The sequence below is a fragment of the Copadichromis virginalis genome, linkage group LG17 (genome assembly GCF_057382275.1).
Source record: "Copadichromis virginalis isolate Kocher_CV1m ecotype Utaka linkage group LG17, C_Virginalis_male_GT1.1, whole genome shotgun sequence".
Lineage (NCBI taxonomy): Eukaryota > Metazoa > Chordata > Actinopteri > Cichliformes > Cichlidae > Copadichromis > Copadichromis virginalis.
Window position 1 is genome coordinate 39,237,843 of NC_140634.1, and position 12,798 is coordinate 39,250,640.

Sequence of the window (12,798 nt, forward strand, 5' to 3'; positions counted from 1 at the left end):
TAGCACGCGGTGATGCAGCCAGGAAGGACGCGCTCTGTGATGCCCTGGCTGAAGGAGAACGTGATTAGAGGCGGGACTCGTGCTTCTCATCGATTTGCAGAGGAAGCAGAGGCGAGTCGGAGCCCAGGAGACGTCCTCAGAGTTCCTGTGGGAACTTGCTGCTGCTGCTCAGTGGTTGGTGCTGCAGGCTGGAGCAGTACCAACCACCAACAATACGATGATGCTGGTGATGCTCAGTCACACTGTAGCCCTGTGACTGTTTGAAGACAGGACAGTGAAAAGATGCTGCATATACACTTCCTGAGAGCTGCTATAAGTAATAAATGTATGGGAACTATGCATCATGGGTAAAGATATGTGCATGGTTAGCAGACTTCACTACTACTGCTGGATCTCTCTACAAGAAGGAAAACAGAAATGTCTGGAGGACTCTGGATGCATAAAATGTCCTGAGTTACACATTTACTCATGAAAAGCCCTGAAATCCTCTTAAATGGATTTTGTTTTTAATCTCATCGCTGTGCTGCTGTTTTAGGCCCTCAACACGATCATGTCCTGTAACGCGACTCCGTCTTTAAGGTTTCATAGTTCTGCATTCAGGTTTTGTAACAGTAGGCTGGTTGGTATCTAACTAAGAATGATTGTAGTTGATGCCGAATCTTAAACGTTCCCACTGCTTCAGCGTGGCAGGAGGTCAGTTTAACGTCGTCCGGCTTACGCTCCAATGAAATAATGGCGGAGCTTCATTAGGAGTTGTACCCAGTCTCTCCATATTTCCTGTTAATGTCGAGTCACTTTTTGTATCGAATGTGACACATCATGGTTTATTCTGTGTTTTTAGTCATTTTATTATCAGGACGCCGCCGTGGTGCAGCGATAGTCTTTGTCTCCTCACAGGAAGTGCTCCTCTGTGTGGAGTTTGCATGATGCACTCTGATGTTCTACTTTTCATCTCTCAAGCATTTTTCTGACAACTCCGCACAAACCATACAATCTATAGATGACTTAAAGTGGTTTCAATGGATTCTGAAATTTTCTGGGATTTTGAAATACCGTGCAGTGACACAGGTGCAGGATTATCCTAATATTGTCAGGCACAGCCCCATAATGTCAGGATGTTCCTTTCTTGTGCTTCTACTGCAGCTTCTCAATTAGAGCATATTTTCCTCATTAACTCATTAAGACCTGAACATGATGAATGTAAAAACAAAGAATTATTTTTTTGCTTGAGCGCCACTTATGAGGATATTTGTTTAAACTGTCGATAGAACAGTGGCACTATGTCCTCGTAAGTAGATGTCAGGCTGTTGTAGAGCAGAATTTGGTCTAAACAACCCAAAATGTGATGTCCACATATGTGGACGGCAGGTCCGAGGGCAGGGGTCGGCAACCTGCGGCTCTTTAGACCTTTTAGTGCGGCGCCGCGTGGTTTGGGAAAATAAATTAGTTTTTTTTAAGTAATTATCTTTAGTGTATTTTATTTATGTTAGTTCTTTTTTAACTTGTAGTTCTAAATTGGAAGATTATTGTGATTTTGAAATATAAAAATAAAATTATATTCTATTATTTTTTGATCGCTCAAAATAAACGTCACACTGGCGAAAGCCGGTGTACCCCCCGAAACGCCGTGCATTTATCGAGACTTTCGACCCCAGGTAGGCCAATTATGGATCTTCTGATCCACATTATGTCAGCAGCTCCACCGTGAACTATGTTAAAAACAAACGCCGCTCACGCCTCACAGACGACAGCTTACAGTCCTGCGTAAAGATGAAAGCCCCGACCTGCAGACGCTGTGCGCAGAGGTTCAGGAGCAGAAGTCCCGTTGTAAACATACCACGGCAGACCCGACGATGTTTGCATGAACACGCTTCATGCCTCTTTATTGACCACTTTTCACACACGGCTGCTGTTCGCACACAGCCGGCTGTAGCTTTGCAGCTCACAGCCCGACACACCAACACAACAGCATAGAGAGCACAGACGTAAAGGCGGCGAGGCGTGATTGCAGACCACGCCCCGCCACACACAGTAACCAGGTAAAATACATATTTAGGCAGAATTTTGCAAATATCTATTTTTCCTCTTTCAGCAGCTTCGAGCTTTTTTCCCCAGTTATTTTTTTAAAAGTCAGGTCAAGGCTCCAAAAGCCCAAAGGAGATATAAGGGTTTGCAGTTTTTGTTTGCTGGATCATTTTAGTTCAGCTGGGCGTCTTTCCTTTGGTTATATTTCTTTAAGAGTTCAAAATGTGTTCATTACATAAATAACATGTAATCCTCTCAGTAAAATTACCAAGAGTCTCACTGTTCAGGCTGTTTGCAGACAGCAGCAGAAAATCTGATAAAGTGGCTCAAAAGCGTCAGAGTGCAGTCATCTGCCAACTTCTCTGCTGGTTTAACTTCTGTGACCTTTGATATTAAACCACATTTGCTTTTACAGGCTGCAGCCACAGGTGGCGCCAAATCCATCGTCCAGATTAACGGTTATCGTCGTTGTCTTCTGTATTAAAGATGTTTAATAGGCTGGCTGAGGTCGATAACCCGAGACATTTGGAGGATGTTTAAAGGTTGGAGGTTCAGAGTGTTTTTGGCCTCACTGACTTTTTTCTGCCTCCGCAGGAACGCCGATGAACGCCGGCTGCTCTGGAAACTGCCCAACCTTTCCCCGACCAACCACAGCAAAGGTCAGGGCTCTGACCTTTCCTTCGTCTCTGTTTTTAAACCCCATCAAACCAAGAAACCTCGATTAGTTGATGCTCGACACATTAACCGATTCGTTTTCTCCTCTCTGCATCACTGACAGTCGTTGCTCTCGGTGACTTCACAAACATCCGTGTCCTCCTCCCGGAGGTGTGCGTGGCAGCTTCTCCGTCTGGTGGAGATGAACAAAATGAGAGCGAAGCTGCTTCTGAATACTGAGCCGACTGATTGCATGACATTAATGGTACACAATGAGAGGCGGCTCTAATTTCAGCTGGGAAAGTCGAACATTTAAGTCATTTAAGCTGAAGGTTTTCTTCACCCGTGTGCGTCTTTGTACCCGACACCCACAGCTCTCCTCTGTGTCGCGTACCTAATTCTTCTAATCATATATTATTACCTCTATGTGAAGCAAAGGGCTTCACAGACACCGATAAGGAAACTTCACAGGACAAAGCATTGATAGTTAAAGTTGTGCGAGGTGGTGACAAAGCACTGAAAGGCTGCTTTAACTCCTTCGAATCCTTTTTGTTTCTTTACGAGTTCAATTGTAAAAGTGCAGCTTTGCATAAATGCTGCCTGACAGTCTGTCATCAGTTAGCTTCACCGACTGTCTTATAAACAGGTGTTGCTCAACTAGCATTTCTTCTTGTACGTCTTCGAACGCTTCGTCATACGTGAACGCGCACACCTCTGCGACTCTCGCTTATTCGTTTGTTTGCGAGTCAAACAGGTGAGCCGCTTAACTGCTCCTTAGCTCTGGTAACAGTCCCCCCGTTTCCAGAGGCTCGGCACAAACGAAGCAGACATCTGAGCGGCTGAATGTGGATCTCGTGTGGATATGAGGAGATGTCAGCGAAACTCTGGAGCTCCATGGTTACTTTCAACTTCCAGGCTTCTTTGGTGTTTTCCCTCTTCTTTGTAAAACCACGTTTTTCATTTATAAATGTGGCTTCTTTTGTTACATGGAAAACAAATGTAAACATTTAGGTGTCGTGTTTTAAGAAACTCCGCCCCTTCTTTGTACTTTATATCTGACAGATGCCCCAAAATGATTCTGCTCTTCACCTGAACTCAAAGCGTGTGTGTGTGTGTGTCCGTCCTGTTCAGACATCTTTGTGAGGACCAATAATTGGAGGTTTACTACTACAGTTAGGTTAGGGTTCGACTTCATTTTTCCTTGTCAGGGAAAACATGTCAATTAGATGTCCTCACTAAGATAGCAAAACGAGAATGTGTGTGTGTCTCAGTGAGGTAAACGGACCTTGAGAGTCACCGACTTCAAAGGGTCAGGTCTTTCCTGCTCTTTATCACTGCCGTGTGTTGATGTGATTCCAGGCTCGGGGACTCTGTGTGCCAGCTGGCAGTGCCTGGAGGTCCCTCGCGGCCCTCCACCCAGCCTGGCTGTTCAGTTTGTGGGCTCTGGGGCCTCGCTGTCGGGCATGGACGTGGAGTTGGTGGGCAGTCGCTACCGCATGTCGCTGGTCAAGAAGAGATTCGCCACAGGTGACTCTGAACACACTCACGAGGTTTCTTTTTACTAATAAAACCGGAGGTGGTGGCATTTCATCTTATTTTACACACTTTACAGTGCTGTGTTAGTCGTTAAACACTCTTCTTTATATTTTGCTTCAAGGACACAGACTTTGTTGTAATTTTTTTAAACCTCCATGGACGTTGGCTGTTTAGCCCCTTCACTTTCAGTCCAGTCCAGCTGTTTTCAGAGGAATGTCTTTGTGTTTAAAGCCCCCAGCACTGACCTGAGAACCATTCAACTTATTTTTAAGATTTTCTTTTTATCTGTAATGGAAATAATGCGAGTATTAGTATTCCTGTCATTTTGATATTATTTTGTGGCCGATGATATACAGGTGCAGGACAGTTAAGCATTTCCTTTCTAACGCCGTTCTCATACTTTAAATCGAAAGCAGCTCAGTTTAGCACGATGGCTGCCAACAGCAGCTGTACGCTTTTACACTTAGTTTTTATACTGATAACAACATCATTTTTAGCAATCTCTAGAGTTAGGCTAACACTTGGTGCTAAGCCGGGTGATTTCTGGCTCCAGCTCCATGCTTGATTAAGAGACTGATATCATAGAGAAGCTCCAGTTCGAGTCCACTTTGTGTTTATGGATAGCATAACAAAATAGGATCTATTCTTTTTTTTCTTTTCCCCTCAATAGTTTGATTTCTTAATCTAAACATTTTGCATGTGTGGCTTCCTTTCTGCCTTCTGATTATTCATTTATGTTCATGTCTCTGACAGGGAAGTACATGGCGGGCTGCTCCTTGTGAATCAAACTAAAGGACCGTCAGGTTTCTGAACGGGGATCGCTGAAGGTTCAGAGAACTTTGCACTTTCAGCGCCTGAGTCGAGGAACTCGCTTCCTCCCGTCAGTGTCCTGCTGCTCTCGGACCAATTCTTTTCTCTAATTTATCCCGTGTGCCGTCGTACGTTCAGCTGTCCTCCTCGTCCAGGAAGAAAACTTTTTCCTATTAAATCTGTGTCCGTGTTGTTCTGTACGCCTTTGTGTCAAAAGACTGCAGACTGAGATATGCTGTTGATGACTTTTCTTGAATTAGAGAAAAGTGTGAATAAAATAAAACTTTACTGTCCATGAAATCTCTACAGCATCGAGTCAGTTATGAGCAAACATCTTGTACAAAACCTTATAAAAAAACTTGTTTGTAAATCTGATGTTTGTGATGAGATTTGATAAAAATAAAAGAAGTGCTGGAACGTTTGGTTTTTTTTGGTTTACATCGATTTATTACACTGTGACCAGGTACAAAATACAGCTGAACTATGCAGTTTATTACAGACCGTCATCTGTCCTTAAGCTAGTTAAAGTGTAGTCAAGAACAGGTTTAAAAATACACAAAAATAAGGGTTCAGTATACTTGTAAGAACCTAGTTCAATAAAAAATAATCCTCCGTCAAAAAATCTAAAACAGCCTTACAAAACATTACAAAGTACACATAGAAATTATTCTTCCCAAAGCACTTTAAGGCAAATTACTGTGACAGGCACAAGTTACAAAAAGCCTTAAACTCAAATTCAAAGATTCCCATTGCTACAACAAAATCCTCTGTGAGGGAAACGAGGAGGGAAAAAAAAAGAACCAATTTCAACACAAAACTCCATTAAATCAGATTAGTCCATATAAATAGATTTTATAGTTTTTTTCCTTACGTCAGTTTAATAGCTTACGGAGAGCTTCAGCGCTGCAGTAATAATTAAATTTCATTACATTGAACAGTTGAGATTGGATACAGATTCATCACACACGCCAGTCTAATCCGTTACACATCAAAGCATTTCTTTCTGATACAATGTGACCAACCAGGTAACAGCATGAACAAAGATTAGGCAAAGACCAAAGGCCACGAAGCACACACTGTCTACATCATAGAAAGATAGATATATATATAATTTATGGATTAATTCCCCAAATAACGCACTGGATTTTTCTATTTCAAACAAAACGTAAGACTTGAACTCGGTAACAGCGTGAGGTCAAAGGATTCGGGGAGTGCGCGTCGGCTGGGACGCCCACGAGATCGTTTTTGGTTTCGAGGCGTTTGATTCGTCTTGAAATGAGCGAGTCCAGATTCCAGTTCAGGGGTTAACGTCCCGTCTCCGTAAAGCTGATTACTGTGGATTTGTTCTGACTGCGTGGCAGCTGAGTAAACTGCCACAGAGCCGTCGCGACACTCAAACCGTGAGGAGGAACGAGGAGAACTATTTACATTTTATAAAAGAACCGGGTGAGGGACACGAAACAGTGGCTACTTTTCATTTTTTGTTTTTTAAATAGTTGCCTCATCGCGTGAGCCAAATGAGGCACAGCATAGAAATCTACTGAGGTAAACGGGTCAACGTGTTACACAGCCAAGCTAACAGCAGGAGCTTCCTGCCTTACCGACTACTGCGACATTACGAGGTCCTGCCTGACACACGGAGCCGGAGCTGAGGCTCGGCCGGTGGGAGCAACTGAGGAGAAAGGTCCTTTGGGTCTACAGGTTGCATGTTCTTGTTATTACCCCCCCCGCCTGCCCAGCGTTCGCTACGAGCTGCGGCAAAGGCAACGAGGAGAGCACACCTACACATAATCACTGTTAAAGGTGCTTCGAATGTTTGAGGTTTGGAGACGATACATTCATACTGCGGTAGAGGCACAGCTGAGGGACAGACATCTCAAAGTTAGCAATCTAAGGCACTCAAATGACACTATGGCACAGCTAGTTAGTCTTAAAAACAAAAAGAGGGAGGATGAATCACCAACACCACACATCCAGTAAAAAAGGAAAAGTACTGCACACACTCATTGACAGTTGCCGCAAAAACAAAGATGCTCAGACCTGTTGCAGAGTGGCGTAAAAAGAAACAACCCGTGAGCTTCTCGTATTTATAAATGCTAGTGAGGGGAGAGCTGACATTGCTACACTCTTGTCTATGTACATTGCACACACTGACTGCAGGAGGATGCTCGGCCCAGGGGCCAAGAGCGGCGACCCGAAAGGCCTAAAAAAAACAAAAACAAACGAGTGAGATGCTGGTCGGTGTGGCTCTCAGTCTGACCCCGTTCACACCAGACTCACATCTCCTGCAGAGGGTGGCTCATTTCGATCCTCTCTCTCTTCACGGCCGGTTCAGTCGGTCCTCTGGATGCATCGGCGTCGCTGCCCAAATCACTCATCTCATCTGAGAAAGACGCATCTGCAGAGACGCACACGGCGACTGTCAGTGTGAAAGCAGTGACCAGTAAAACTACAATACAGTGAAATGCATTCCTAACAGCACCCAGAAGGTTGATGCTGTTCATCTGGACTTAAACTGAATTGTATCAAATGAAAAATGAAGATGAACCTTTTTCCATGAGTGAAGGCATCATAGAGGTCAGGTCACTGAACTGTAATTTAGATGAGAAACTGTCAGTCGCTGCATAACTTAAACTATTCCTTCCTCGCTCTTTAAACACTCTCACCTCTCCCATGACAGCAATAGGAGTTTCTCCAGTGGCCTGAGCCACGCGGTGCTCCACCAGGTAAAACATGTACTCGTCGTAAAGAAGGCGAATAAGGTGGAAGGAGCCGAAGCTGGCTGCACTGCGCAGAGTCAGATCTCTGATCACCATGGAGCTACAAGAGAAGGAAAGATGTCACGTCAAGGAGCTACAGGGAGCTTTACAAGCTAAAGAACGTTTCTAAAAACACCACGCAGTCGGCGGCTTATACTGGAAGTGTGAACGGAGACGAGTCAACCACACCGACCTGTAGAAAGACCATTTGAGCAGGAACTGGCGTGCAGCTTTGGGGAAACTGGGGCTGCCCTGGTGAGGCTTCAGAACCTGAGAGACCACGTTATCCAGCCAGGTGGCCCACTGGTCCAGAGAGCTCTGCTGCTGCAGGGTGACCTTAAAGTCCTGCTCCAGACGCTGAACCACACTTTCGTCGCACTGACACACCCACGACGCCTGCTCCTGTTAGACACAACAAACACGCCACATTCAGCAACAAAACCCCAAACACGGTGTCGACACATTCCCTTCCCGTGTGCAACGCAAATATTTGTCTTTTCGATGTGAGGTTTTCCGCTCACCTGGACGTTGGCAAAGTCCACCCTGTTGAGGTCGGAGAGCATCTGGTTGATCTGGGAGGTGTTCTGGAGGACGGCACGCGCCGCCTGGGCCAAGTGGTTCAAACTGGTGTATCGTCTCAAAGTCTGAGCAAACGCGCTGACCACGGCCACCTGCGCACAGAAAATACACCGTGAGCCCGTCTGACTGGAATGAGACCGAACAGATGAACCGTTTGTTTTCAGGCTGAAAATCTGCACCAAAAATAAAAAGCACGGCTATTTTAAATGTCACAGCGATGCTTCAGCATTTATTTATTTATTTCACACATGGTACAGCAATAATTCATTTCCCATACACAACCTTCCTTTCAGTTAAAGTAACACTGTTTCCATGCATGAAAAGGAAGAAGAAGAAATTCTTACTGACACCTGCCTGTGATGTCTGTGACAATACAAGTAGGCAACCAAAATTACACTCTGACAATATTCTGCACATAACAAAACAAACAGAACAATATACTCAACAATGAGCAACACCACTAAATCTCAAACTAAAAGGATCATTTTTTCAACAATTAAATTCTGTTATTTTCAACTTCTTCATATTGCTTTATCATTTTATCCTTATAGCAGATTTTAATGGAGAAACATTTGTTCTTATGCCTGTGACTGTTGGACACATTTGCCTTTGTGTGGTTCGACAAACTGATGCTTAAAATAAAACTTCCTTCTGCCGCACAATACAAATAAACTTTGTAACTTAAGGTTTTATTTTTTGCCTTAAACATAATAATTAATGTCTGTAATTTTAATCATTTTGATTTTATAAACAAACTATTAGTGTGTTCTTCATATTTAACATTATGCATAACTCGAAGCTTCTGTAATAAATATAATGGTTTCATATTAGTCACGTATGTATTCCCCCATACTTCAACACAATAGCTCAGATAAGGTAGAAACAATGAAAAATATATTATTCTCATTGTCTTGTAATCTAATATATCTAACATTACCCAGGATATAAATACTTTTAGCCAACTTTTTAACATGTTCAATATGAGGTTTCCATGGTAACTCGTCCACCATTACACCCAGAAAACAGATTTCTGTCACTCTTTCAATTATCACTCCCTCTATAGATAATACCATCGCTTCCTCCTTTACACGGTTTCCGAATACCATTACATCAAATCATTGTTTTATTTTTTTATTTCAATAACCATAATTTTAACCAATTCTTTCAAGTTTTCTCCAGAACAATAGAAATTTGTATCGTCTGCGAACAAAACAAAGTGTAACATTTCTGACACATCACAAATTTTGTTTATATAGAAATTAAAAGGTTTTGGTCCTAAAACAGAACCTTGAGGGACCCCACAGTCTCTTTTCATTCCATCAGATGAGTCGGCTAAACACTGCACATCCTGAAACCTATTATCTAAATAGCTGCTTAACCAGATCAACACTATTCCTCTCACATCATAAGTTCTTAACTTAGAAATCAAGATGTAGTGTTGCAGAGTCAAAAGCTTTTTTTAAATCAATGAAGACCCCTACAGTATATTTATTATGATGTGTTGCTGATGAAACGTCTTCAATAGTTTCCATTAATACTTCTGCTGTTGATCTGTTCCGTCGAAAGCCCTACTGACTTTCACTTAACAGCTGATGTTTTTCAATGAAACTATCAAATCTTTGTGCAAAGAGTTTTTCAAGCACTTTAGAAAACTGTGATAGCAACGATACTGGTCTGTAATTATTAAAACTGTCTGTCTCCTGATTTATAAAGAGGGATAACTTTTGCCACTTTCATTCGGTCAGGAAATACACCCGCATAAAATGAGATTAAAAATATAACAGAGAGGTTTGATTATACAATCCAAGGTCTTTTTTACGATGACCACGTCTCGCCCATCACAGTCAGTGGATGTCGTTTTTAGATTCTGCTACAATAGCTATGATTTCCTTTTCAGTGATTTCCTCTAAAAACACAGACTGTACCACTCTGCTCTCCATTCTGAATCATCCTGTTTTCTAATTAAGTTTGCCAGGTTAGGCCCAATATTTACAAAAAAAAAAAAAATTCATTCAACACTTCATTCATATCACGTGCGACCTTATTTTTCTTATTAAAGTAAGTAGGTAAATTTAAAGATGTATATTTATTACCCAATAAGTTTTTTTAAGATATTCCACGTACCCTTAATATTATTTTTGGTTTTGTAAAATAATTTATTATAATACTCTTCCTTAGCCTCTCTCATAATTAATACCAACTTATTTTTATCAACTTTATATTTCAGCAGGCTTTGTTCTAAGTTTTATATCATCTCTATACAGGTTATTTTTCTTTGTACATGCATTTTCTAGTCCTTTTGTTATCCATGGTTTACCAGTAGTTTTCTTTTGCTTATATAATACCAGTGGACAGTGATTTTCATACAAAACCAAATAAGTATTTAAGAATGACTCGTATGCAGCATTGGCGTCATTTACATAAACCTCATTCCAATCTTCTTTCATAAGGTCTTGCCTGAACTCATTTATTGCATCATCATTTCTAATTCTTATATATCTGTCCACACACACGTCCTCCTTTCATGTCATTTTATAATCTAAAGTAACAAAAAAAAAAAAAAAAAAAAAAAAAACAGGTAAATGATCACTTATGTTACTTTCCAAGCAATTCATGAAAATGTGATCAATTGAAGTAGCTGACTTTTCAGTTATTCCACTAGGTTTAGTAATCAGAGGGTAGAACCCTCTTCCAAATAATAACTCAAAAAAATCTGATGATGTCTTATGATTGGACGTTTTTTTAAAAAAATCAATATTATTATCACCGCAAATACAGAATGTCTTATTTCCCTTTACCTTGCTCAATAAATCTTCTACTACATCTGTGAATGTTTCCATCAGTGTCCCAGGCCTCCCATACATACAAGTAACAATTAGAGTCCTCTTTCTTTCCATTTCTATTTCTACTGTCACACACTCCATTAAATCAGCAATAGCCACAGACATATACTCAACCCGTTTACATTTCAAATCACTATCAACAAAAAGTGCCGGACCTCCTGCCTTCTTATTAGATCTATTTAATATAATTCATACCCATCAATGTGAAAGTCCCAACGCCTTTCCTCATCCATCCATGTTTCTGACAGTCCTGTCTCTTTAAACTTGCCTTTCAGATTATTCAAAAAATCATTGATCAGAACAAAACTTTTATAGAGGCTTCAACAGGTGAAATGAATTAATGAAAATGTATTGAATCTTCAGTCATTGTGATTGAGTATTCTTTAAATGTCTGTTATCCTTATGAAATACTCATTAACATCCATACAAGTATTTCACCACATATTTTGAGAAACCACTCATACCTATACAGTTCTTTCTGATCCATAAATAACTGCGGCTCAGATCGATATCTCGTCTCTGCCCAGTTCCCATCCCAGTTCCATATCCACCTGCAGCTTCACACTAATACTCTTCCAGTCTACTGTCTCATACTTTGCCATTTTCCCCCTCCGACAGTCGGAAATAGCGTCTTTCATTGAATAAGTTCGGCTAGTTGTTAGCAAACACATCACAGACCTTCTGCCGTCCGACCGCAGCAGTGCAATCATCCCCCGTAGTTGTCCTGATCATGAAGATCCCTGATCATTACAACCTTGGCTTCTTCTGGTGTTCCGTTGAGCTTTATCATCACTTTGCAATTTCTCGTCCATGTTGCTTGGATTTTCTTTTCTTTACGCATGATACGGGCTTGTCTGGCAATATCGGTGTTCTTTTTTGTGAGATGTTCATTCACATATACTCCACTCCCTTTCAGTTGTCCGGACTGCCTCAGTAGTTCAATTTTGTGTTTTCGATTCACAAATTTTACTACGATTGCTCGAGGTGTCCTGGCATTCTTTCTGGGGAGGGTGTAACACGCCGCGATGTTGTTGCTATGCAGGGGAAGTTTTTTTACTCGCAAAAACTCCACTACCTGACGCTCTAATGTTTGAGTCTCAGTAACTCTTGCATAGCTCCTGTGTTTGGTTTCCAAACCGGTAATAATCACGTCCTCCAGTCGTGCATGCTGTTCCTCCACTCTCCTTCCTAAGAGCTGGATTGTTTTATCCTTTTCCTTAATCAAGCTTTTTAATGCTTTGATTTGGTGCATTAAAGTCGTTAACATTCCTCGTTGCTTAACTATTCTTTCGACGTCTGTTAAGCGACAGCTTAATTTCCTCCAAATCTTCTTCAATTTTTCTCATCTTTGCCATTTTTTCCTTTTTGTTTGTTTGTGTTTTGTTTCAGGCAAAATATATTCGACTTAGAATTAATCACACAGCCTATTCTGAGACGCCAATCTGGCTGTAGCTGCGTTCGCCATCTTGGTCACCTACATCACACGGAGACAGCTGAGGTGGTTTGGGCATCTGACGAGGATGCTTAATGGGCAGCTCGGGCAGCTGTTTCCGCCACGTGATACCTCGGGCCTCGGGGTAGACCCAGAAAAC

At 41.7% G+C, this 12,798-nt stretch overlaps 2 protein-coding genes across 8 annotated transcripts in view; one reads left to right on the forward strand and one right to left on the reverse strand.

The window, feature by feature from the left end:
- fcho1 (FCH and mu domain containing endocytic adaptor 1) overlaps window positions 1-5,442 on the forward strand; it is a 62,553-nt gene extending 57,111 nt beyond the window's left edge. For all 4 annotated transcript variants that reach the window (XM_085436885.1, XM_085436887.1, XM_085436886.1 and 1 more), the window contains 3 exons: window positions 2,620-2,684; window positions 4,039-4,206; window positions 4,969-5,442. In XM_085436885.1, coding sequence (XP_085293011.1) covers window positions 2,620-2,684; window positions 4,039-4,206; window positions 4,969-4,997 — 262 coding nt within the window. In that variant the 3' untranslated portion in view covers window positions 4,998-5,442. The remainder of the gene's footprint in view (window positions 1-2,619; window positions 2,685-4,038; window positions 4,207-4,968) is intronic.
- Window positions 5,443-5,498: 56 nt separating this feature from the next.
- rfx2 (regulatory factor X, 2 (influences HLA class II expression)) overlaps window positions 5,499-12,798 on the reverse strand; it is a 33,536-nt gene continuing 26,236 nt past the window's right edge. For all 4 annotated transcript variants that reach the window (XM_085436893.1, XM_085436892.1, XM_085436891.1 and 1 more), the window contains 6 exons: window positions 8,306-8,455; window positions 7,978-8,186; window positions 7,692-7,845; window positions 7,574-7,616; window positions 7,306-7,423; window positions 5,499-7,228 (listed from right to left, as the gene is read on the reverse strand). In XM_085436893.1, coding sequence (XP_085293019.1) covers window positions 7,060-7,228; window positions 7,306-7,423; window positions 7,574-7,616; window positions 7,692-7,845; window positions 7,978-8,186; window positions 8,306-8,455 — 843 coding nt within the window. In that variant the 3' untranslated portion in view covers window positions 5,499-7,059. The remainder of the gene's footprint in view (window positions 7,229-7,305; window positions 7,424-7,573; window positions 7,617-7,691; window positions 7,846-7,977; window positions 8,187-8,305; window positions 8,456-12,798) is intronic.